The sequence below is a fragment of the Mastigoproctus giganteus genome, chromosome 2 (genome assembly GCF_048544385.1).
Source record: "Mastigoproctus giganteus isolate SK-2022 chromosome 2, ASM4854438v1, whole genome shotgun sequence".
NCBI classification, from domain to species: Eukaryota; Metazoa; Arthropoda; class Arachnida; order Uropygi; family Thelyphonidae; genus Mastigoproctus; species Mastigoproctus giganteus.
Window position 1 is genome coordinate 163751009 of NC_143576.1, and position 23464 is coordinate 163774472.

At 35.8% G+C, this 23464-nt stretch overlaps 1 protein-coding gene across 2 annotated transcripts in view; it reads right to left on the bottom strand.

Annotated features, from left to right (window-relative positions):
• Positions 1-5283: 5283 nt before the first annotated feature.
• Positions 5284-23464, bottom strand: part of LOC150089720 (eukaryotic translation initiation factor 4E-1A-like) — a 145419-nt gene continuing 127238 nt past the window's right edge. The window contains exon 6 of one of the 2 annotated variants that reach the window (XM_090368761.1): positions 5284-5461. In XM_090368761.1, coding sequence (XP_090224887.1) covers positions 5386-5461 — 76 coding nt within the window. In that variant the 3' untranslated portion in view covers positions 5284-5385. The remainder of the gene's footprint in view (positions 5462-23464) is intronic. The other variant, XM_090368760.1, reaches the window with a different exon arrangement.

Consider the following 23464-nt stretch of genomic DNA (forward strand, 5'->3'; position numbering starts at 1 on the left):
ATTTGGGTTTTCGGAGCATTAGCAACTAAGGCCATATTGCTCTGGGAATATGTGTTGGTCATTCCCTGACCTTTCTGCATCCTCCGCATTTGGTGGTGACGGGCTCGAACCCCAGTCTAATCAAGAAGCGTGTGCTACGCACTGCTGCTCCTTCCCACCTGGCTACGGAGGCGCCAACGCTAGAATTAAGTTATATGTTAACGTAGCATTGGGTTTTAGGAGCATTAGCAACTAAGGCCATATTGCTCTGGGAATATTGGTCATTCCCTGACCTTTCTGCATCCTCCGTATTTGGTGGTGATGGGCTCGAACCCCGGTCTAATCAAGAAGCGTGTGCTACGCACTGCTGCTCCTTCCCACCCGGCTACGGAGGCGCCAACACTAGAATTAAGTTATATGTTAATGTAGCATTATAAGTAGACATAAAATTATGTAATTTCTCAAATATTCTGTGCAAAGTCAGTTACATAAGGGGAGAGAGAGATGCTTTTAAACTAATTCCTCAATTTCTCAGAATTTACTCTCATAAGAAAAGCATTTTGAATGTTAGTAGTTACAATAAATAACAAAAAACAATTGATAATAATTATAGTTTCATATAAAACAACACTATTTAACATGTTACCTTAATGAATTTTTCAAGCTATTTTTAACATGCTACCTTAATGAAACATTTCAAAATACAGGATGAAACATTACCAAGAAGACATGCAACTAACCGAGAAATAAATTACCAAAAGTTAACGATTCATTCAGCATTATTTTTGAATTTATTATATTCTTCAAATAAATATAATATTAATAAACTAATATGGACATGAATTTGACTTCAAAATTTAAATTGCATAAATTACTTCTCAGTTAACTAAAATAAAGCTCACTCTTAATTTTCTATATTTTAATGTTTTTAGTTTTGCACAGCTGCCATCTTTTAAAAGTCGGAGATTGGAAAACTGCAAGCAAAAGCAGGAATTTTTTTTGGACAAAACAGGTAGAAAAAGAATAATTTACAGTCAAGAAAGACTAAATTACATTTTACACCTATGGGTTTCTGTTTGCACTGTTTGTTAAACATCAACTGATTATGTCAACTATCACTGCTTTGCCTTTTACAGACATGATGAGTCCAAATCTGTTTATAATAATAGCATTGCAGTTCAGACTTGCCTGTTAACAGCACTTCCAAAATTTCACCAGAAAGAGAAGATTAAAACTTTTTTCTCCTCCCCTCTCACCTTGCTGAATATTCTCTTATACTCAGCATTGTTATTGGAATTGTTAAAATTCCAAGCATTACTTGGGATAATTTATATTTCATGTTTCCTTGTGCAATTGTAAGTATCCCAAAAACAAAGGCAACTGTATATCAATTCTTTCTTCTTTCATTATTATGAAAGAAGAACTGATACTGCAAAATATCCATTTCTTTATCTCCAATAATACTGAGAAGTACTGGAAACTTTTCCCCACAAAATCAATTCATTTCACAATTTGGTTATGTTAAATTGGTTTAGTTAAGTAACATTAAATTTTAACTCAAATATAAAAATACAATTATTTCAGTTAAAATTTAATAATATTTAACTTAACACTTCTGAAAACAGTTGGCAGCTTGCTATCTATGAATTCTGTTTGGAGCTAGCAGACTTTTGATTGCCATTAGGGAACATGCTTTGGTCTTAGGAATTCAGCTTGCTGCCACAGTAAGTCCATACTAAAGTCATACAGCTTATGCTACAAGTGTACTAAATATCTGAAGTTCCAATAAATATCTAAATCTCTTCATTGGATCATATTAGCATAAATCATTTTGATGGCACAACATTGGAAGAATTGTATAAAACTTTTATGCTGCATGTTTAAAAACCTTACAGTTAAAGGTTGCCATGAATGTTTTGGCATACTAATTTATTGATGTGATGTGGGAAAGTATTTTTTGCTCTTATTTCTAGACTATTGGCAATGCAAATTAAAGGAGTTGCCATCTTGTATTATTCTTTGAAAATATATCTTTAATGACGGATTTTTTTAATATAATTTAAAGTTATATTAAAAAATTTAAATAAAAATTTTTAATATAACTTTAAAGATCTTTTATTGAAATCATATTTCATTGAGAAACTTCTCAATTCAGAGAGTGTACCATCCCCGGGCTGCACCATGTGCACTGTGTTGCAAATGAAAAACCTGCAGAATAAATCCTCCCCAATAGATAACTGAACTATTATAGCAAATTATTTTCAGATGTTTATTATGGTCAAGATTCCTTAAAGAAAACAGGAAATTTTAACGTAGTTTTACTTTTTTTTTTTTTTTTTTTTTTTGCAAAAAAAAAAAAAAAAAAAAAAAAAAAATGGAGAAAACCTGTTATTGCAAAAAAGACAAAGAAACTGTTATAGTGATGATTACAGGGTCAAAAAAGAGATTCTCCATCATGCCTAGAGAGTTGGCAGCTATTGTTTCATTAAATTTTGCAATTAGTATAGTGAATTATTTTATTTTAATCATACATATATATATATATATATATACACACACACACACACACATCCATCTGTAATCTAGTTATAGTAAAAGTATAATATGTATTATATAGATGCTGAATATGTATTATTTTGGCATTAAGGCCCACTGTATACTGTTATGTTTAGATACATATTTAGCATTCATATAATACATATTATACTTTTACTATAATAACTATACATATATATATTTATATATACTGTGGATTCCGGTTATTTGGGCCAACAGTTAACCGAGGCAGTCATTTATTTGGGACAAATCTTAAAAAACAGAACCCAATCGAGAAAACAGCCAGGGTTTACTTCACTTAATTGGGACAAAATGCCGTTTAATCGGGGCAGGAGACCGCAGCACTGGAGATTACCCTATAATTGTCTCCGACTGTACCACTTAGTTCGGTCTGATTTCTGGAGGTCACAACCATAAAACAATAAAAACAATTAGCAGTCACCTGTTTAATGGGCTTTTCTGTTAGTGCAATCTATCATAAATGGATAGTAAACTCGATCATATTGAATTTGCGATAATACCGACAGCTGGAATTCTGTGGGTTATTATGGTAAAATGTGTTTACATTTCTATGGAATCTTCAATCATATAAAAAAAATAACTTTCAGAATCTTCTCTTCATTCCTATTTTTAAAACTTCGTAATTTGTTAATCCGTTCTCACTTGCGCGTATCGTGTTACTTGCAATTTGTGTGTGTCGTGTTTTTTGTTATTGATTGCTTATCTTCTTACTGTTTTAAATTTTAACCCCCACCCACAAATGTCAGTGAACAGAAATGTCAACTAGTTTAGTTAGTATGTACATATTACAGTACGTATTAATTATTCTGATTATCACGTATATTCTTCTGAATTTCACGTATCATTTAATTTTTTAATTGGTAAAGTAATAAAGGGTAAATTTGTGCTTAATATATTTTTACAGCCTGTGGATAATATTCCTCCTATTTTCACTAATTACAATTGCCGTTTAATAGAATTAAAATTCAATTCACAAACGTGATCACAATGACCGGCGTTTACTACACATCGTATAGTGAACAGTACTTTAATATGGTGAGTTTGTCGTAACGTGATTTGATTGTACAGTGAACTAATTGTAAAGGGGGGGTACATTGTATTTTTAACTATTTACGTGAAACTTCGGATAATTGGGGCAGCCGCTTAATCGGACCAAAATGCACTAGTCCCGATGCGTCCCAAATAACCGGAATCGACTGCATATATATATATATATATATATATAGAGAGAGAGAGAGAGAGAGAGAGAGAGAGAGAGAGAGAGAGCGCAAAAATTCATTACTTATTTAATAAAAGTTTTAAATTTATTTTTCTTTATTTGTTGGAAGATACAAAGGAAGGTTTTAACCATAAACTGCTAGAAGAAATATGTTTATTGTGCTGCTTTAATTAAATTATTTTAACTGTCTCTTGTTTATAAAGTATGAACTGTTACTTAAAAGTGCAAAATAACAAAATGAAGCAAACAGCCACAAAATCATATTAAAAAAAAAAAAAAAAAATTCTTTTAATGCTTTCCAGCTTTATTCCATTTCATTAAATACCCAAGGTCCCCAAAACTTACCAGAAACAGAAATTACTATACTTAACTGTTACTTATTAAACACATCAAGCACTTATTTATAATATAATGTAAACTTAAAATAATCCATAAAATAAACAAGCATAAAATGAGGGCAGGGAATAAAAAGATCACACTCATATGCAAAAGACAAGTCCCAGATCTCATCACCCCCTTCTTCTATCTCATGGCAAGATTTCACTAAGAGGTTATACTGTACATATATCAAAGTGTTGAAGAAAATCATACTTATCTTTCCATTTGAAGCCTCTGAAGTAGCTAGCTAGCTATCTCCCCCCACAATCCCAGATAAGTAATTAAAATTATCTTTTTATATATTAATATAAAATAGTTCATCCTCACAAAAAATACTGTATATTGTAGGATTTTACTAAAATACTTGCTTGCATAGTAAAATGACATCTAAACTGATGTCACCTAAACTGATGAATACCTTATGCACTTTCACGTACAAACCTGATTCTATGCAAAGCCGCCTAATGCCCAGCAGTTATTATTTAGAATGAATATGGATATTATAGCAATTGAATGTGTTAATTTTCATTATTAAATACAAACTGTTTAAAGATTGATAAGCTGAAACCATATTTTTAAAGAATATTACTTAATGAAATTATTAATCACATGGAATATTTAATATTGTATACATGTAGAAGGTGTAAAACCCTATTCTATTACAGAGTGCCAAATTCAGTTTTTGCTAATTGTGTGAAGATATCATAAACAAGCAAAATTAAAGGCACACAAAGAATGAAAGGATCTTCATAAAGCAAGTTAGGAATGTGTGAAACATGTATGCAGCATGTATACACATTCACATTACACAATACAAAGACATTTAAAAACTATTATACACAGCATATTCACAGCAATAAAAACTGTATGCAACAGCTCACATTACTTTTTTTCCCCCTATTCTCTATTCGTAACAAGCAGCGTAACATTAAATATATATGATATGCTCAGATCTACAATTAACAACAAAATTTATGAAACTCCGTATACAATTTTAAAATATTTAACAAAGCTTAATTCCAAATCAGCTGAATCCAGAGGTGGGGAGGACAAGTTGCAAGGTTACTTTTAATCTGTAAATCCATTGCTGCAAGTAACAGGAATAAACAGCAATCCACAAAGCAGTTCTGAAGTTGCTGACTTTCATGCTCCTAAGTTTCAGTTCTTTTCTCACATAAAATAAGTAATGCTGAATTTAAGTCCAAGATAATTGAGTGAAAGTTTTAATGTTACTAAAAATGGACATGGTTAAACCTGATACCTATTCTTTGCTGTTGATCCAGTTTTGGACTGAGTATCAGAGTGGGCCTAAGAAATCAAAAATTAAATTCTATACAAGATGTTAAGAAGTATTAATTTTATATAAAATATAATATACAGGGTGTCCACAAACCTCCTTTGTAAAGCTAAAATATTACTAGTGTGGGGCACATGATACAAATCTGAAACTATGTGTAAGTGATGAAGGATATCTTGAAGTTTTAAGATATCCTTCAATGTGGGCACCTTTAGTTATTCTGCAGATGTCCCACCTATAATCTAATTCCTTTCACATTCAGCACATATCCCTGTCAACATGACCGACTGCTTTACAAATGCATTGTTTATGTTCCATAACTGTTCCTAGCTTAGGTGGAACACATGACTGGTCTTGTACAAATCCCCAGAGAATAAATTCTAATCAACTCAGATCAGGGGATTGTGCGGGTTACAAAATTGGTCCTCTTATCTACTTCGCAGGAAACACTGTATTCAGGTATGCACAAATGTCTTTGTGGTAATGTGGAGGACTCCAACTTGTTGGAAAATCAAGTTGCCATCACTGTCAATCCTGCAGCTGGGGCATAAGAAAATTCTGTAATATGTTGCCGGTGAAAATAGCTTCACCAAAGAAGAAAGGTCCATTCACTTTGCAATAACTCATCGCAAAAAAGGCAATTATCTTCTCAGGGTTGGTAAATTGTGCCACGATTACGGTCTTGCGATCATGCTGCCATCTGCTGCAGCACAAACATTTTCTGGTTGGTGAATTGAAGATATCCTCTATCACCTGGATGCGATTCAGGTTTCTATCATGTATCCTATTTACACAATAACAGTTTAGTTTTGTAAAGGAGATTTGTGGACACCCTATATGTTATGTATGTATAATATAATATAATATAATATAATACAGTAGATCACCAATTATCTGTGGTGGTTGGGAAATAAATTTGCCTGGATAATTGAAACCTGGATAATCTGCAAAATGAAAGAAAAACTCATAAATGTGACACAAAAATTAAATTTATTTATTCATATTTATAAAACTATAGTACAGCGTGAGAAGATTTGACATTAAAATTAATATGTATATATTTTTTGAAAAAAGAAAACAATAAAGTTCACTTTTCTCCCTTGGTGTGTCTTCCTGCAAATTGTACTATATAAATTTCAAAGAACCATCTTGTCAGTAAGTAGAGTTATTGTTTCATGCAGTCAAGCAGAGACCCATTAAAGCTGACACTTTAGCATCTTTTTCAAGTTTACTAATGAGCTGAAGTTTTTGTTCAATAAAAACAACCATTTTTCCACTCTACACACACACACCAACTCAAAGATGAATGTTAAAATTAACCACACAGTAGTAAAACTGAAGGGTTATTTAAATGCCTAGAGTGAGGTAGTTAGCAAAAAGCAAAGTTGGGATGAGGTTTCTGAAAAAAATTGAAGGGTCTTGCTTACAAGAACATCATAAAATGTAAAGAAACAATACCTGTAACAGATTCTGTGCATTTCTTTTTGCAATCGACTTAAGGCTTCTTCAGGCTGTCAAAGCTCAGTTAAACTGCAACTTGAATAATCTACCCCAGATAATCAAGTCTACTGTGTGTGTGTGTGTGTGTGTAAATAAAATAAACACTATTATATACAGGGTGTATACCGTATTTTCCGGCTTATAAGGCACATGGGCATACAAGACGCACCCTAGTTTTGGCCTCATATTTTGGAAAAAATAACTCTTCTATTATCCTTCGATACTGTTTACGGTGAAACTAAGAAGCGATCTTTTACTGACTGATGTAAATAATAATAATAAAATTAAACACGGTAATATATTTTTCTCAAAATAATGGTATACGCTTGGGTAAATGTTCAACCAATAATGAAATGTTTGTTTCTGAAAAAAGCTGACAGAAGTAACGTAACAGAAATTCTTACTCACCCTAAGACAAATACGGGCATCACTTTCTCTTTGTAAAAGACGGTTGGAATTGAAAAATCCCGATCCAGTCTAATTAGCCCGCCATACCATAAAAGCGCGAGATCATATAGGAATACCATAAAAGATCATATTATAGAGGAAGCAAACACACATGGGAAAATGAAACAAATTTTTACTTACGTCTGATTGTGAGATTCATATCGCGCAGATTTCAACAAATTTTCCATGAACAAAAGATTACTGGTATGTATTGTTGCCATAGATTGTAACCACTGATAATTGTTAAAAATATATTTCAACAGATAAATCTTAAGTAAAATTGGTGTGAATTTCAAAGGGAAGTTTCAGAACTCAGTTTACCGGCAGTGCGTCATCGAAGATGCATTGCCGGTAGTCGTTAGGCCTAATCTGACATTGGCCATATAAGACGCAGGGTGATTTTCTGGGTATTTCTTCGTGAAAAAAACTGCGTCTTATAAGCCGGAAAATATGGTATGTACTATATAAATGTAATGTTTCAATTAAAATGCACCAGGGTCTATCCCACATAATTATTTTTAAGTTTAGACAATTTGTTAACTGAACTTTTTTTTTTTGTCATATTAGGACTAAAATTTTTTGATCTGATATTAAAATTGGACTAAATATAGCCATTTGGATTTTACTATTTCTGAATTAAAATTCTACCAAACCAAGTTACATTTTTCTCATGGAAGCAAAGCTATTCCCTGTCCTTGGTTTAGCCTAAAAGCCATTATCAGTGTACTTCTGAAAAGAGAATAAACAATTTTATTTGAAGATGAATAAAAATTAATAATAATAAATAACACAACTATCACAGCAAGTGGAAATATCAAAAAAATAAAAACACCACTCTGTTTTGTTTTCTCCTGAAATAAAATTGATTTATGTTCATTTCAGAAGTACAGGGATAATGTTTTTAGACTAAACAGAAGAGAGGGAAAAATTTCCTATAGAGAAAAAAAGCAGATGATTAGGCAAAATTTTAATTTAGAAATCATAAAATCTAAATGATAATACTTATCACAATATTTTTAACATCAAATTCAAAAATTTGTCCTAATATGGGTGGGGGGGGAAAGAACCAGATGGCAAGTAGTCGAAACCTAAAAACAAGCAAGATAGACCTCCTCTATATGTAAAATATAAAAGTTTTAAAAATAATAAAGCATGGCAAGTATACTTACAGGTGAATCTGTTGGCAATCACTAATGTTATATCAATTCAATTACACATTATGACTGCTAATAAGTTCCAACATAGAATTAGAGTTATCTATCTTGACTTTACAGTATTTTTTGATGTAGTTGTCTTGTACTTCAGTGCACTTTTTCCAGCAATGCTCTAGATGATCCCAGTTTTGTGTTAGTTTTCTTGAAAGCCACTATCATCTCATCATCTAATCCAAATGTTCTCCCACATAGTTAGATTTAGTTTTGAAAATAAGTGAGCATCAGATGGGGTTTTATCTGGTAAGTATAGTGGATGGAGCAACAATTCATAGCCACACTTATGAAATGCATTCATGGAAAACTCACGTGTGAAAGGTGCATTGTCTGTATTTAGTTTTCTTGGCCTCTGATTTGGCTGCATCTCTTAATTTAGTTACTAAATTTGCAGAGTATTGTCCATTTATTATTTGTTCCCCTTGGAAGACAATTTACCATTATTATCCCTTCCAATCCTAGGAAACAGATGCCAGGACCTTGAGACTGACATGGATTTCTTTGTAAGTAATGAATCAGTATGCTTCCATTGTTTTGATTGTGATTTTGACTCTGGTTGGTAGTAATGAAGCCACGTTTCACCCACAGTTACATATCTAGCCAGAAAGTTTTCAGGATCTGCCAAATAATGAGCAAAGAGCTGCTTTGAAATTTTGAAATCAAAGGCATTTCTAAGCAGGTGTCAAAAGGTAGGGGGGGGGATCCATAATTCAAAAACCTTTGTCATATTTAATTCACTGACAATATTTTATACGCATTCACTTCAGATGCATGTAGCCTCTAACAGTTGGTCATGGTACTGGATGGTTGCTGTTGATGGATGTTCACTGCACTATTCATCTGCAGTGCTGGTTCTTCCCCAATTAACTTCAGCTATTCAATTTTGAAGAGTTGCATATGATGGGTTAGATTTTCCTAATGTACAGCAATACCCAACACAGCACTGATAATTGGTACTGAAACTATTCCATGTTATGTGAAACCGTGCTGATTGAGGTATAATTATAATGGGTTTTAATCGAATGTGTACCAGAGAAACAGTCTACAAACAAATTATAATAAAAATATAAACATTTGCACTTGATAGCCAATTAAAAGGATTTGAAATTTAAAAAAATATTGCAAAAATTTTATTAATGAAAAGGTAACATCATGAGAGATGAGAAAAAAACTTTAAAAAAGTGGTTGTTTATTTAGGTATTTCAATAATGAAGTTTGGTGAAGTCATCTCTTCTTTTTCTCGGCGTACAAGTCTTTGTAGCATCGAATCCCATCTTGTAAAATTTTCCGTATCTCGATGATACATTCAACATTCGGATCTCCATTCTTAATTGCCTTGCAGTCCATGTCAACCCCCCCCCAAAAACCTTCTCCGGTTCTTCTGTTGAAAATTGTTTTGGTGGCACTTCAGTGTTATCCACTTCAGAATCGTTTTCCTCTTCTGCATATGCAGTTTGCTCGTCAATTTCAAGGAGAGTTGCATCATCTAAGTCATTTGCATGTGAGTCAATGCAGCCACGTACGTTGGCAGTGTCCAAAGTTTCGAATCCCAAGTCTTTTCTGACCTTCACAATGTCTTCAGAAATTATCTGAACTTGCGATCCAAAACCAGTGAAATCATTCACCAAAATGGGGCAAAACATGCTGCCAAACATAATGCATGTTGTTGGCAATGATTTCTAACCAAGATGGAGATATATTTTCGATCGTATTTAAAGGGGTAAAAAATAAATTTTGAAATGAAAAGTCTGAAAAACTACCACGTCGTCTCGTCAGGGTGGAATTAAGAATACTGAACACTGTTGCAGATGACTGCTGAAGGCAGCTAATGTCACATGTGCATGGTAGACAATAGAGTTGGCACCACAGCATATATGTATAGTACCTCGCTACGACAACGCAGCATATATGTATAGTACCTGGCTACAACAATGCAGCATATATGTATAGTACCTGGCTATGACAATGCAGCATATATGTATAGTACCTGTCTAGGCTATTAATAATATGTACAGTAAATTTTCGACTTAAACTTAACTGAAAACCGTGTTATAGTGAAACCCGTGCTGTTTGAAGCCGTGCTAAGCGAAGTATTGCTGTATTTACCATGTCTCAATGAATATCCTTGCCCGATAACTCCTTTTTGTAAAGATATTTTATTACAGCTCAGTGTTTTTTTTTCTTTTATGCAGGTTCAACTTTAATAATCTAAAAATATGCTTTCTTATAAATATTCAAATTATTGATAAATATATATAAATCAATCAAAGTACACCTCCATTATATAAGAGATGTATTTTGTAAACAATAACCCTGAAACAAGAGTTACACTAGATAGTAATGTTATTATTTGGATGATTTTTGGCAGTAACTCAGGCCAAATATTAATGAATTTGAAATTAAATATTCACATTCTCTATGGAATTTTCCTACATGCTAAAATCTTCAAATTGATAAACTTAAACTGATAAATACAATGTTACTTTTCATCCAAACAGCTGCTCACTCTGTATAAATTGCAAATCCGCCCTGCCACCACCACCCCAGATGTGGCACCACCCCAGATGTTCCCACATCTGGGGTGGTGCCCCCAAAACCTCTCTCAGGCTTCTTGATTCCATTCAGAAGAGGGCAGTTAGGTTAATTAATGATTCATCTCTAACAGAGTCTGTCCACTCGCTGTCTCATAGACGTACTGTTTCTGCTGCATGCCTTTTCTACAGATACTTCCATGGGCACTGTTCTTCCGAATTGGCTTTTGTAATTCCCGCTCTCTCTTTCAAAACAGTCCAAACACGTGCTGCCACCAGCCAACATCCATTTACTGTCCAACTTCAAACTCACAAAACCAACTTTTCATCTTCCTCGTTTATTCATTCAACTGCCATTTTCTGGAACAACCTTCCTTCATACGTATTTCCTGAAAATTAGTCTACAGAAGTTCAAGTTCATTGTCAACAAATATCTTCTTTTGTCTTCTCAACCTCCAACCCAAGCATGGTACTAAGTACTATAGGTTCTAATACCTCTCATGTTTGAGGTTTACATAAAGGGAAAAAAAAAAAAAAAAAAAAAAAAACTTCATTTCCACCTATATTTGAGGGATATCCATTGTGTCACAATTTTCAGAATGTTGAGGAGCAACTTTAATGTTTCTGCTAACATTCCAAAAATTCAAAAATATTGCTTGAAAAGTAAAAGTGTGGAATTCATAGCTAAAAGAAGAAATTACTTTTGGGCTCAGCTATCAGAACAAACTTCAACATAAAAAATAAACAAATAAAAGTGTGGACTTGCTCCATAAACAAAAACCAAGGGTTACTAAAAATAGTGCACAGTTCAGTCTGTATACCGATATCAAGCAGTTATTAATTTCATATGCCTTTTCTTTTACAGCAATCGTTTACTGACTACTTAGGAATGCCCACATATATGCATTATGGCACATCACACTGGTGCCATATGATGCTTTTATGAATCAGAGGCAGCAAATTGTGTTAATTAATGACCCATTTCTTACAAAGTTTCTCCAATCTGTCTCATAAATGTTCAGTTTCTGCTGCATGCCTTTTCTATAGCTACTCCCATGGGTACTATCCTTCTGAACTGGCATCTGCAATTTCCTGACTCTTTTCGAAAGCACTTCAAACCACAAACCAGTCAGCATCCGTTTACTGTTCAGCTCCAAACTCACAGCAACTTTTCCTTTGTCTCTTCTACTTCTGTTTTACAGAACAACCTTCCTACATATGCATTTCCTGAAATTTACAATCTACAGATATTCAAATATAATACTAACAAGTATCTTCTCAGCCCTTTTTTTATGATGCAATTTTTTTTACGAGGCATATGACGCAAGAAAGAAAGTTTTCTTGCATCGTATGCCTCTACTAATGCTAATCAAATACTATAGGTTCTATTAACTTTTGTGTTTGGGGTTTTCATTAAAAAAAAGTAAATTTCACATAGGCCAAACTGGAAATGTTCAAGGAAGTAAGGAATTAATTCTAAAGCTATAATTTTTTTTTTTATATATTTTAAAGTGAAGGTTTTTGTTCCAAGGTGTAGACCAAAGTGAATGAGCATTGAACTGATTAAGTCAGTAACAGAAAAGAGTTTCATAGGATAAATATACACTATCAAGAGACCCTGAATCATATGACCTCAATAACTTTATTGCGAATTAAGTTGCAATAAAGTTATTCAGGGAGTAAATAATTCTAGGCAGACTTTAAAAAGATGTTACCAAAAAAGGACAGTATGCAAAATAAAGATTTTTTTGCACATGTGAAAACTAGAAAAGAACTGAACTCTTCTTGCCCACTACATGTATGCTTTCATAACATCAATGATACACCTAAACAAACAGCTGGAGTTAAATAAATTTTTGCATCAATATTTAAATTTGCATTAGTAGAAGCATATGATGCAATGAAGAAAGGAAGTTTATATAGCATCAGTCAAAAAAAAAAAAAAAAACCTTTCCATTTCACCTATACAATCGCTCCAAATGTTTATTTAGTTCTGCCTTGAACTTATTTAAGTTCTTGACCTCCACTACAACAGATGGAAGTTTGTTCCAACTATCAACCACCCGCTGGCAAAAGGCAAATTTCCATGCATCTATTCTACAATTTTCTTTCCTCAGTTTCAATTTATGTCACCTCAGGTGAGTAATCTGAGCAAGAGGAAGAATCCCATCATCACTGAGCTCATCCAAACCATTCAAGGCCTTATACACCTCAATTAGATCACTTTGCAAGTGTCTAGTCTCCAGATGCTGCAATTTGCAGAACTTAAAGCCTTTCTTGGTAACAGCAACCCTTTGTTCCACTCACCAGCCTTGTTGCTCTTCTCTGTACTCGTTCCAGCAGCTCAACATCCTTCCTAAAATGAAGACTACAGCCCTGTATATAGTTCTCAAGGTGTGGCCTCACCATTGCCTTATACAAGGGGACAATCACCTCCTTATCGCTGCTAGCAAAATTAGCATTAGCATCAGTAAAGGCACATGATGCAAGAAAGCAAGCTTATATAGCATCAGCCAACAAAAAAATAATAACGAAAAAAAAAAAAAAAAACACACCTCGTTTCACCCATCCACTCGCTCCAAATGTTTGTCTAGTTCTGCTTTGAATCTATTCAAGTTATCAACTTCTACAATGACAGATGGAAGTTTGTTCCAGCAATCAATCACCTGCTGGCTAAAGGCAAACCTCCATACATCTATCCTACAACTGTCTTTCCTCAATTTGAATTTATTCCCTCTCAGACAATTATTCTGAGGAAGAGGAAGAATCCCATCAGCATTGAACATGCTCAAACCATTCAAGGCTTTATGCACCTCAATCAGATCACCTCGCAGGTACCTAGTCTCCAGACACTGTAATTTGCAAAACTTTTAAGCCTTTCTTCGTAAGAGCAACCCTTTGTTCCATTCGGTAATCTTGTTGCCCTTCTCTGTACTCGTTCCAGCAGCTCTGCAGTTGTTGTTTAAGGGTTTTAAGACACAAGGGCATCAATAGCCAAGATGTCTTTCCAAGTTTTTAATGTAAATCGAACATTTTTTTAGATTTGTTTATCAAATCTGATTTGCCGAATAAAATTAAATAGTTCATCTAGATTCGCAGAATTGTCTAAGATCTGTTGAAGGGTAAGAGGATTCTGGTTATTGTATGAACTCTAAAAACAAAGGAATCTGGAATTTCTGAATCGAGGGCATACCAAAAGAACGTGTTTTACTGAAAGCTGAACTTAGCATTGAACACAGAGTGGGGGATTTTTATTTGCTAATAGATGAAAATAAGTAAGATGAGTATGGCCAATTCGCAGTCTGGCAAGCATTACTTCTCTGCGATTGTCTCTGATGATGGAGTGCCATATTTGTGGATCAGATTTTATTTCCTGTAGTTTATTGTTGACTTCATTTTTCCATATCTGAGCCCATTCATTTTCACTTTCTCTAATAATGATTGGACTAAACTCAATATGTGGGACTATCATTGTTCTGTTTGGCAGTTCTGATGCTGACTTAGCTGCAATGTCTGCGTTTTCATTGCCTTCTATTCCATAGTGTCCTGGGATCCAGCAAAGAGTTATTTCAGAGTGTTTCTTTTGACAGAGGTTGATTAAAAAGCCAATTTCTTGTAGGAGAGGATGATGAGAATGTCATTTTCCCTGTATTGTTGAGATAGCACTGAGCAAATCTGAATATATTAGGACAGAGAGTGATGACTGTGGACATATTTCATGTAATGCAAGCTGGATAGTATATAGTTCTGCAGAAAGTATGCTGCACTCGATTGGAAGAGATTTTGAGATTACATGCGAAGGGAATACAGCTGCTGCACCTACATGTGATTGAGACTTAGACACATCTGTATAGACTTATGAGTTTCCCAGTGTGTTCCGAAGTATAGTTGGCATGAAACTTTCGGATATTAAGTGGTGTAATGGTATTTTTTGACAACTGAGCGAAGTATAGATCAATATCTATATCATGTCTATCCCATGGAGGCAAAGGCATATTTCTACTTTCTGCAGTTTTAATGAGGTTGATTTTCCACTTCTGTATTACTTCTTGATGACATATCCCAGCAGGCCTAGGTTCATTAGGCTTGGATTCATAGTGTCGGCCAAAGAGGATCATTGAGGTATACCCAACAGGGGTGAGTTGGAAGGCTTCTTATTTTGGCAGCGTATTGGCAGAGTAGACTTTGATAATAAGGTCATGTGCTTCTACATACAAGCTCTGTACTGGCGAGGTTCTAGGCACCTAGTGCAGATCATAGGGCACTGTGTTGGATGGTGTTCAGAGACCATAAGATGCTGCTTTTAGCTAAAGCATATACTATAGCTCCATAATCTAATTGTGACCGGATTAGAGCACGATATAAATTCAGCATCAACTGCCTGTCAGCACCCCAAGAAGTTGAGGATACTGCATGAAGGATGTTTAATTTATGAAGGCATGTAGTTCGCAGGTAGGTTATATGCTTATGAAAATTAGGTTTGGTGTCTAAAATCAAACCCAATAGTTATATGGAGTCAGTGATCGGTATTTTTCTGCCTTTCAGTTTTAATACAGGTTCTGGATGAAGCAATCGTAATTTACAGAAGTGTATTGCTGCTATTTTCTCCTCGGTTAATTGATAGCAGTTACATTTTGTAACTGCTATCAATTAACCGAGTAATTAATTTTAATTTTGGTTATTGCTAACTGTAGTTGTCTTTCAATGGTAGCCATGTTTGATGATTGACAGGAAATAGCAAGATTGTCTGCATACATATGTTTTCACCATAGCTGGGATGTCTCATGTAATCTACTGGTACATAATACAAAAAGTGTGGCACTTAAAATCGATCCCTGAGGTACTCCTTGCATGTGAATTTTGGACAACTAATTCTGGAATCTTACTTGAAATGTCCTGAGGTGAAGAAAATTCTGAATGAATCTAGGCAGGACGATAACTGTTGTGAGAGGAAGTATCTTTCCCCGGTTTTGCTATGGCTACCACTATTGACTGATGCCATGTATCAGGGTAAACACTCTCTTCAAAGATTCTGTTGTAAAATTTTAATAGTGTAGATTTTGAGTTGAGGTGGCGAAGCATTATGTAATAAATGCCATCTGGCCCAGCAGAACAATTTCGAGAACTCTGGAGAGCTTCATTGAGTTCGGTAATAACAAACAGAAGGTTATAGGAATGTGACTGGTTTGTATTGAAGTTAATTTTATAATTTTCTACAGTCATTTTTGTGCATCTAAATGAGGTTTCATAAGACTGAGAGGATGAAGTGGTAGCAAATGTTTCTGCTAGTGCCTCTGCAATATCAGCTGAAGAAGAAATATCCATTCCTTTCCAAGACAGAATTGGGGCCAAAGTTTGTTGGAACTTTCCACTGAGGATACAGATCTTTCTCCAGATTATTCTAGGGTCAGTGTTTCTGCAGATGGTAGAAGTGAATCGAATCCATACATCCTGTTTTGCTTTCTTACGAATTCGGCATGCTTCAGCTTTCAGACGTTTATAATTTATAAGGTTTTCTATTGTAGCATTTTGCCGAAAAATGTTCCAAGCTTTATTTTGTTTTCTTTTGGCAAGAAAGCAATCTCTTGTCCACCAACCATTATATCTTTGTTTGGTAATATTTGATTTCGGTATTGCAGTGATAGCAGCTCCAAGTAGTAGTTCTACTATATGCCTAGCAGCATTATTAATAGATGTAGTAAGTATCAGATGGCTATCAAATTGGATAGTACTAGAAAACTGTTCCCAGTTTGCTTGGTGGAAATCCCACGTAATTCATTGGTTGGAAGCATAGTTTGTATTGCAAATTATGATTGCAAATTATGGGAAAGTGATCATTGTTGTGAAGGTTAGTTAATATTGTCCACTCAAGGCTAGGATAAATGGATGAGGAGCATATGAACAGGTCAAGTTATTAAAAGATGTAGTAAGTATCAGATGGCTATCAAATTGGATGGTACTAGAAAACTGTTCCCAGTTTGCTTGGTGGAAATCCCACGTAATTCATTGGTTGGAAGCATAGTTTGTATTGCAAATTATGATTGCAAATTATGGGAAAGTGATCATTGTTGTGAAGGTTAGTTAATATTGTCCACTCAAGGCTAGGATAAATGGATGAGGAGCATATGAACAGGTCAAGTTATTGAGTACAGTTTCAATCATCTGCCCTCTCCGATCCATATTCACAGAACCCCACAAAGGATGATGAGCATTTAGATCGCCTAGAAGGCATACAGGTTGGGGCAGTTGGTTTAGTAAATCATCAAGTTCTGCAGAGGAACATGAAACGTTTGGTGGAATATAAATAGAGACAATAGTGAATGTAATGCCAAGAACAATGCGAGCGGCTGCTGCTGCTGTTGTTGTTATTTGGTTTTTAGGAGCATTAGCAACTAAGGCTATATGCTCCGGGAATATGCAGTGGTCATTCCCTGACCTGCGAATGGCTGCTGCTTCTAGAGTGGTGAAAAGCTGAATAGATTTAGATGGTATGTTTCTACGAACTAGAATTGCTACTTCTCCTCTTGCTGGAGATTCAGAACACCTGTCCTGTCTACCGATTGTTTAGTTTTCCCTCGATCCTGTTTATGCTCTCTCTCTCTCTCTCTCTCTCTCTCTCAGGGTAACTTGGGAATTTTTTTTTTTTTTTTTGGCTGGTGCAGCATAAGCCTCAGGCTTCCTTGTACCATGTGGCTAATAATAATAATAATGTTTTTCATGTTTTGGAAAAACTGGACGAGTGATATCCATCTCATCATCAGCATGTAGCTGGAGAACTGCATCTTCATTATCTGACTTCTCATCAATTTCCACAGTTCGGTTGGTAGGTTTATTCTGTGTACGGTGGCCATTTTTCTCCTTTGTTAGCATTTCTGACTTGAGGGCATTGTCTTGTTGTGATTTAGATGGTTTTGTATTAGTAGAATTTAATGAACTTATGGTCTTTCTTGATGTCGGTGTCTCACCATCTGTCAGGATGGATCTGGCTCATCGGAAAAGAGATAATTTAGGAGGAATTGTAATATAAGTCTGTGCTGAAATCTCTTTAGTGTTTTTAACTGCATTAGAGTATGATTCGGAAGGTATCAGGTTTAATATCTGTTTTCGTGCTTCTTGGTATGAGACATTTTTCTCTACCTTGTACTTCAATATTTTCTTACCCATCTTCCATGATTCACAAGTTCTTGAATATGCAGGGTGAACACCCTGGCAGTTGGGACACTTTGGTGTTGCTGCTGTGCATTCAGTTTGGGAGTGGTCCAGAGAGCAACATGAGGAGCATGGCCTTTCCATGACATGCTGTTTGAGAATGACCATACTTCTGGCATTTAAAGCATCTAAGTGGATTCGGAATGTATGGTTGGATCTTACAGGAAAGGTAGCCAGCTTTAACTAATGCAGGAAGATTTGGAGTGTTAAAGGTAAGGATTACATTTCTTGTGGGTATGAGGACACCTTGTTTAGTCATAATTCTTTTAGCACTGATGACACGTTGTGCTCTAAGTTCTTTAGCAATTTCATCCTCGGTAACATTAAGGAGGTCCCATTCTGAAATGATCCTTTTTGAGGTGTTTAAAGTTCTGTGTGGGGTAACAGAAATGGGAAGGTCGTTTGCTTCAGGAGCTGCCTAGATTGATTTGGGTTCAATGTATCTACAAGGAGATCTCCTGAGAGAAGTCGTTTGACCATTTTAGGATTTTACCTGCTACAGCTTCTATGCTTTTCTGCACAAGAAATGGAGATAAGCTGTTAAGCAGTTTTGTTGACAAAGAATCATCTTTTTTAATTATTCTTGATTGAGATGATTCAAGTTCACGTAAGCAAGTAGGCTCTACAGATTGTGATATTAAAGGATCCATGTTTGCTCCTTTTCGCTGAGTTTTGAATTTATACTCAGATTACCAGCCCCGCCACGTGGAGGCAGGAGCAGTGCCACCAGTGACCAAGCGATAAGAAGTTAGTGGTTACTGTGTTAGAGAAGTTAGTTATATAAATACAAAAGAAAGGTGTATTTCCTTTCTTGGTATAAAGCTTTTTATTTAGAAGGAGCCAAAAATAAATAACTTTGAAAGAAAAGACTAGAAATCTCTTAAACTACTAGCTTATAGAAAGGACACTTTCAAAGCGCTTTGGAAATTTGCTAGATCACTTCACTTCACTCGGCACTCGGAGCCACAGCGCTACATCCTTCTTAAAATGAGGCTTCTAGACCTGTATACAGTATTCAAGGTGTGGCCTGACCATTGTCTTATACAATGGTCATTGTCTTATACAAGGGGATAATCACCTACTTATCCCTGCTTGCAAAATTCCTGTATATCATTGACAAGACACCATGAGCTACTCTTGCAGACCATCTGCACTGCTCAGAAAACTTCATATATGCCTGCACAAATACCCCAAGGTCCTTTTTATTCTCTACCACTGTCAGTGTAGTACCACACAGTTGATACGTTACATTGGGGTTACTGCTTCCCATATGCAGTACTTTACATTTGTCAATGTTAAACTTCAGTTGCCACCTCGCAGCCCATCACCCAACTTTTCTAGATCCTGTTGCAGCAGCATACTGCCATTAGTGTCCTTAACAACCCTGCCAACCTTTGTATCGTCTGCAAACTTGAACATTAAGTCTGATATACCATCATCAATATCATTAATAAATACAGAAAACAACAATGGCCCCAACACTGAACCCTGGGGGAATCCACTAATAAAATTAGCCTGAAGAGCAGTGAACACTGATTACCACACTGACTTCTCCCACTCAACCATCCCTTTATCCATAGCAGCAATTTTCTTACAATGCCACACTGCTCCAATTTGTGCAGCAGTCTTCCATGTGCAACAGTATCAAAAGCTTTTCTAAGATCCAAATATATGATATCAAAATTATTCTTTGCATCCAGTTCCTTTGTGACCACATCATAGTATCTAATCAAATTGGTCAGATAAGACTCCCCCTTAACAAACCCATGCTATGTCCAGCAACAACTGAAGTCTTGTCTAGATGATCCTGCAGTGCTTCTTTAACAAGTGCCTCCATTAATTTCCCTGGAACAGAAGTAAAACTAAGAGCCCTGTAATTACTTCTGATCCTCCTTTGTGAATTGGGGGCACATTTGCACATCTTCAGTCCACTGGTACCTCCCCTGAGTCCAAGGAAGCTCTCATAATTATGGCTAAGGGTATGCTTACTTCCTTTGCTGCCTCCTTTAATATAACTGGATAGATCCCATCCACCACAGGTGCCTTTCTTATGTTTATCTTCAACAATTTCTGCTCCACTTTGCTCTCAGCTATTACAAAATCTAGCTTCCTACCAGAGTTTAATTCACCTCTAGCATTGCCCTCCCCGAATAACTCCTTATGTGTGAATGTAGATGGAAAATACTCATTTAGTTTGTTAGCCTACCTGAGCAGGATCATCAACAGTTGAACCATCAATACCAATCTGATTCATCCCCTTCCTTCTAGAGTTTACATAAGTAAAGAACCCTGCTGCTATTCTTTGCATTCTTTGTCAAAGATTTTTAGTAATCTGCCTTTGCTTGCCTAACTTCCTTTGTGACGGTTACAGACCAGCTTATATCTATCATAGGTTTCCACGTCACCTGTTAATTTATATGTATCCCATGCAATTTTCTTCTCTGCCACATATCTTATTAGTTCATCTGATCCATTTAGACCTAAACCCTGAACAATATTTCTTAGTTGGTATGAAAAGCCTAGTAGCTTCCAAGATAAATTCTTTGAATGCTTCCCAATTTTGAATTTGCTGTTGGTAACATCAGTTGGTCCCACCCTATAGAATTTAAATACTGTCTCAGACCACCGTAGTCACCTTTACGAAAGCAAAAACCCTTCCCTTTACCCCTGATGGTAGTTAACTCTTTGAGTAAATCCCACTTCAGCACACTGTGATCACTGCCACCTAGTGGTTCCTTTATCTGCAGATTCTTAATGCATGAACAATCACTACTGATAATCAGATCAACAGTATTACTTCCTCTAGTTGCCTCCCGAACATGCTGCTGTAGAAAACAATTATCCAATAAATCCACAAAAGCCTTGCTTGTGTGTGAGTGGCCAACTCACAAATTCCAGTCTATAGCTGGGAAATTGAAATCCCCCATTATAAGACAGTCTAATTTAATGGACACTTTTTCTGTTACATTTTTTTATTATGCTCATCAGGGTCATTAGATCTATAACACAGTCCTACTCTCAATTTTGCTTTCTCAGTGCTTTCACACCAAACTGACTCGACACTGCACTGTCCAGCCATGTTGACTGGCTGCACTTCCTTGAATTTTACGTGTTTCTTAACTAATAGCATAACCCCTCCTCCCTTCCTATACACATAGTACTCCCCAAATTCCAGTTCTGCATTCCTTATATTTGTGTGACACCACTTCTCTGATATCCCAACAATATTTGCCTTTGATGTTTTGACCAACAGCTCAAATTCAACAAATTTATTTATGCACCTGTTCCTAGTCTTAGCTACCCTTACACAACCCATGTGCTTACTTGTTCCGCAATGACTCCCAGCAGTCATTGAAATATCCTGCATCTTGTTTTCCAGGCTGCTGCTCATTCCAATAGAAGTGCAAGAATCACTTTCACCTCTGCCAGTGGCTACTGTTAATCTATTAGTCCTTATATCCCCCAAAGCTAGCAGTTTTCCGACCCACCTAACACTGCCTTGATAGCATCAGCAAATATTCTTGCACCCTTTCTATTTAGGTGTATCCCATCCCTGTAGACGCAGTCTCTCCTGTTAACAAGTACAGACCAGGCTGAGAAAAATTCTACCCCTTGAGCCTTGCACAATCTCTCCAGGGCCGAACTGATTGACAAGGCTCTCATCATATATTCCCTCCTATCGTGTCCAGGCAGAATTGCAAACACTTTCAAATTCAACCCTAACTTATGGCTTTTTTTCAACATTGTCCTGTACTTGTTAAGTAATTCCGTCAGTCTCCTACTCTTAATATCATTAGTGCCAACGTGTACAACAATATCAACTTTTGTGCCCTTAAAAAATACCTACTCTACAACAACATCAAACATAACCTGGCCTTGTTCCGCCTATCCTTTTTGCACAATATTACTGTATAAATTACTGTATATCAATGACAAGACACCATGAGCTACTCTTGCAGCCTGTTTGCACTGTTCAGAAAACTTCATATCTGACTGCACAATTATCCCCAAATTCTTTTCATTCTCCTCTGACCCTGAGTGTAGAACCACCAATTTGTTATTTATTCTGGGGTTACTGTTATCCATATACAGTACTTTACATTTGTCAATGCTAAACTTCAATTGCCAGCTCTCAGCCAGTCTATTCAACTTTTCCAGATCCTGTTGCAGTAGTGTACTATCATTACTGTCATTAACAACTCTGCCAACCTTCGTATTGTCTGAAAACTTTAACCCTGATATACCTTCATCAATATTGCAATAATAATAATAGTAATACAATGGATACATTGCAATAAGTCCTTCACGGCCACAAGGCCAGGGGTTAAGAATAAATAAACAAAAATTCCCATGCCGGGAATCGAACCCGGGCCTCCTGGGTGAGAGCCAGGTATCCTAACCACTATAATATCATTGATAAATACAGAAAACAACAATGGGCCCAACACTGGACCCTGGGGGACTCCACCAATAACATTAGGCCACGAAAAGAGCAATATCCATTGATTACCACTCTCTGTCTTCTCCCACTCATCCATCCTTTTATCCATTGTAGCAACTTGCCCTTACTGCCATACTGCTCCAATTTGTACAGCAGTCTTCCATGTGCAACAGCATAAAAAGCTTTCCTGAAATTCAAGTATACGATATCAAAATTATGTTTTGCATAGAGTTCCTTTGCGAACACATCATAATATCCAATAAAATTTGTCAGACAAGACTTCCCCTTAACAAACCCATGCTGTGTTTGAATTATTGCTGCAGTCTTGTCTAGATGATCCTGCATTGGTTCTTTAACCAGTGACTCCATTATTTTTCCTGGAACAGAAGTTAAATTAACAGGTCTGTAATTACTCATTAGCATTAGTAGAGGCACATGATGCAAGAAAGCAAGCTTATGCAGCATCAGCCAAAAAAAAAAAAAAAAAAATCTCCCATTTCACCCCTCTGTTCGTTCCCAATACCTGTTCAGCCCAGCCTTAAATTTATTTAGGCTATCAACTTCCACAACAAAGGATGGAAGTCTGTTCCACCAATCAACTACCCGCTGGCTAAAAGCAAACTTCCACACATCTAGTCCTACATCTGTCTTTCTTCAATTTGAATTTATGCCCTCTCA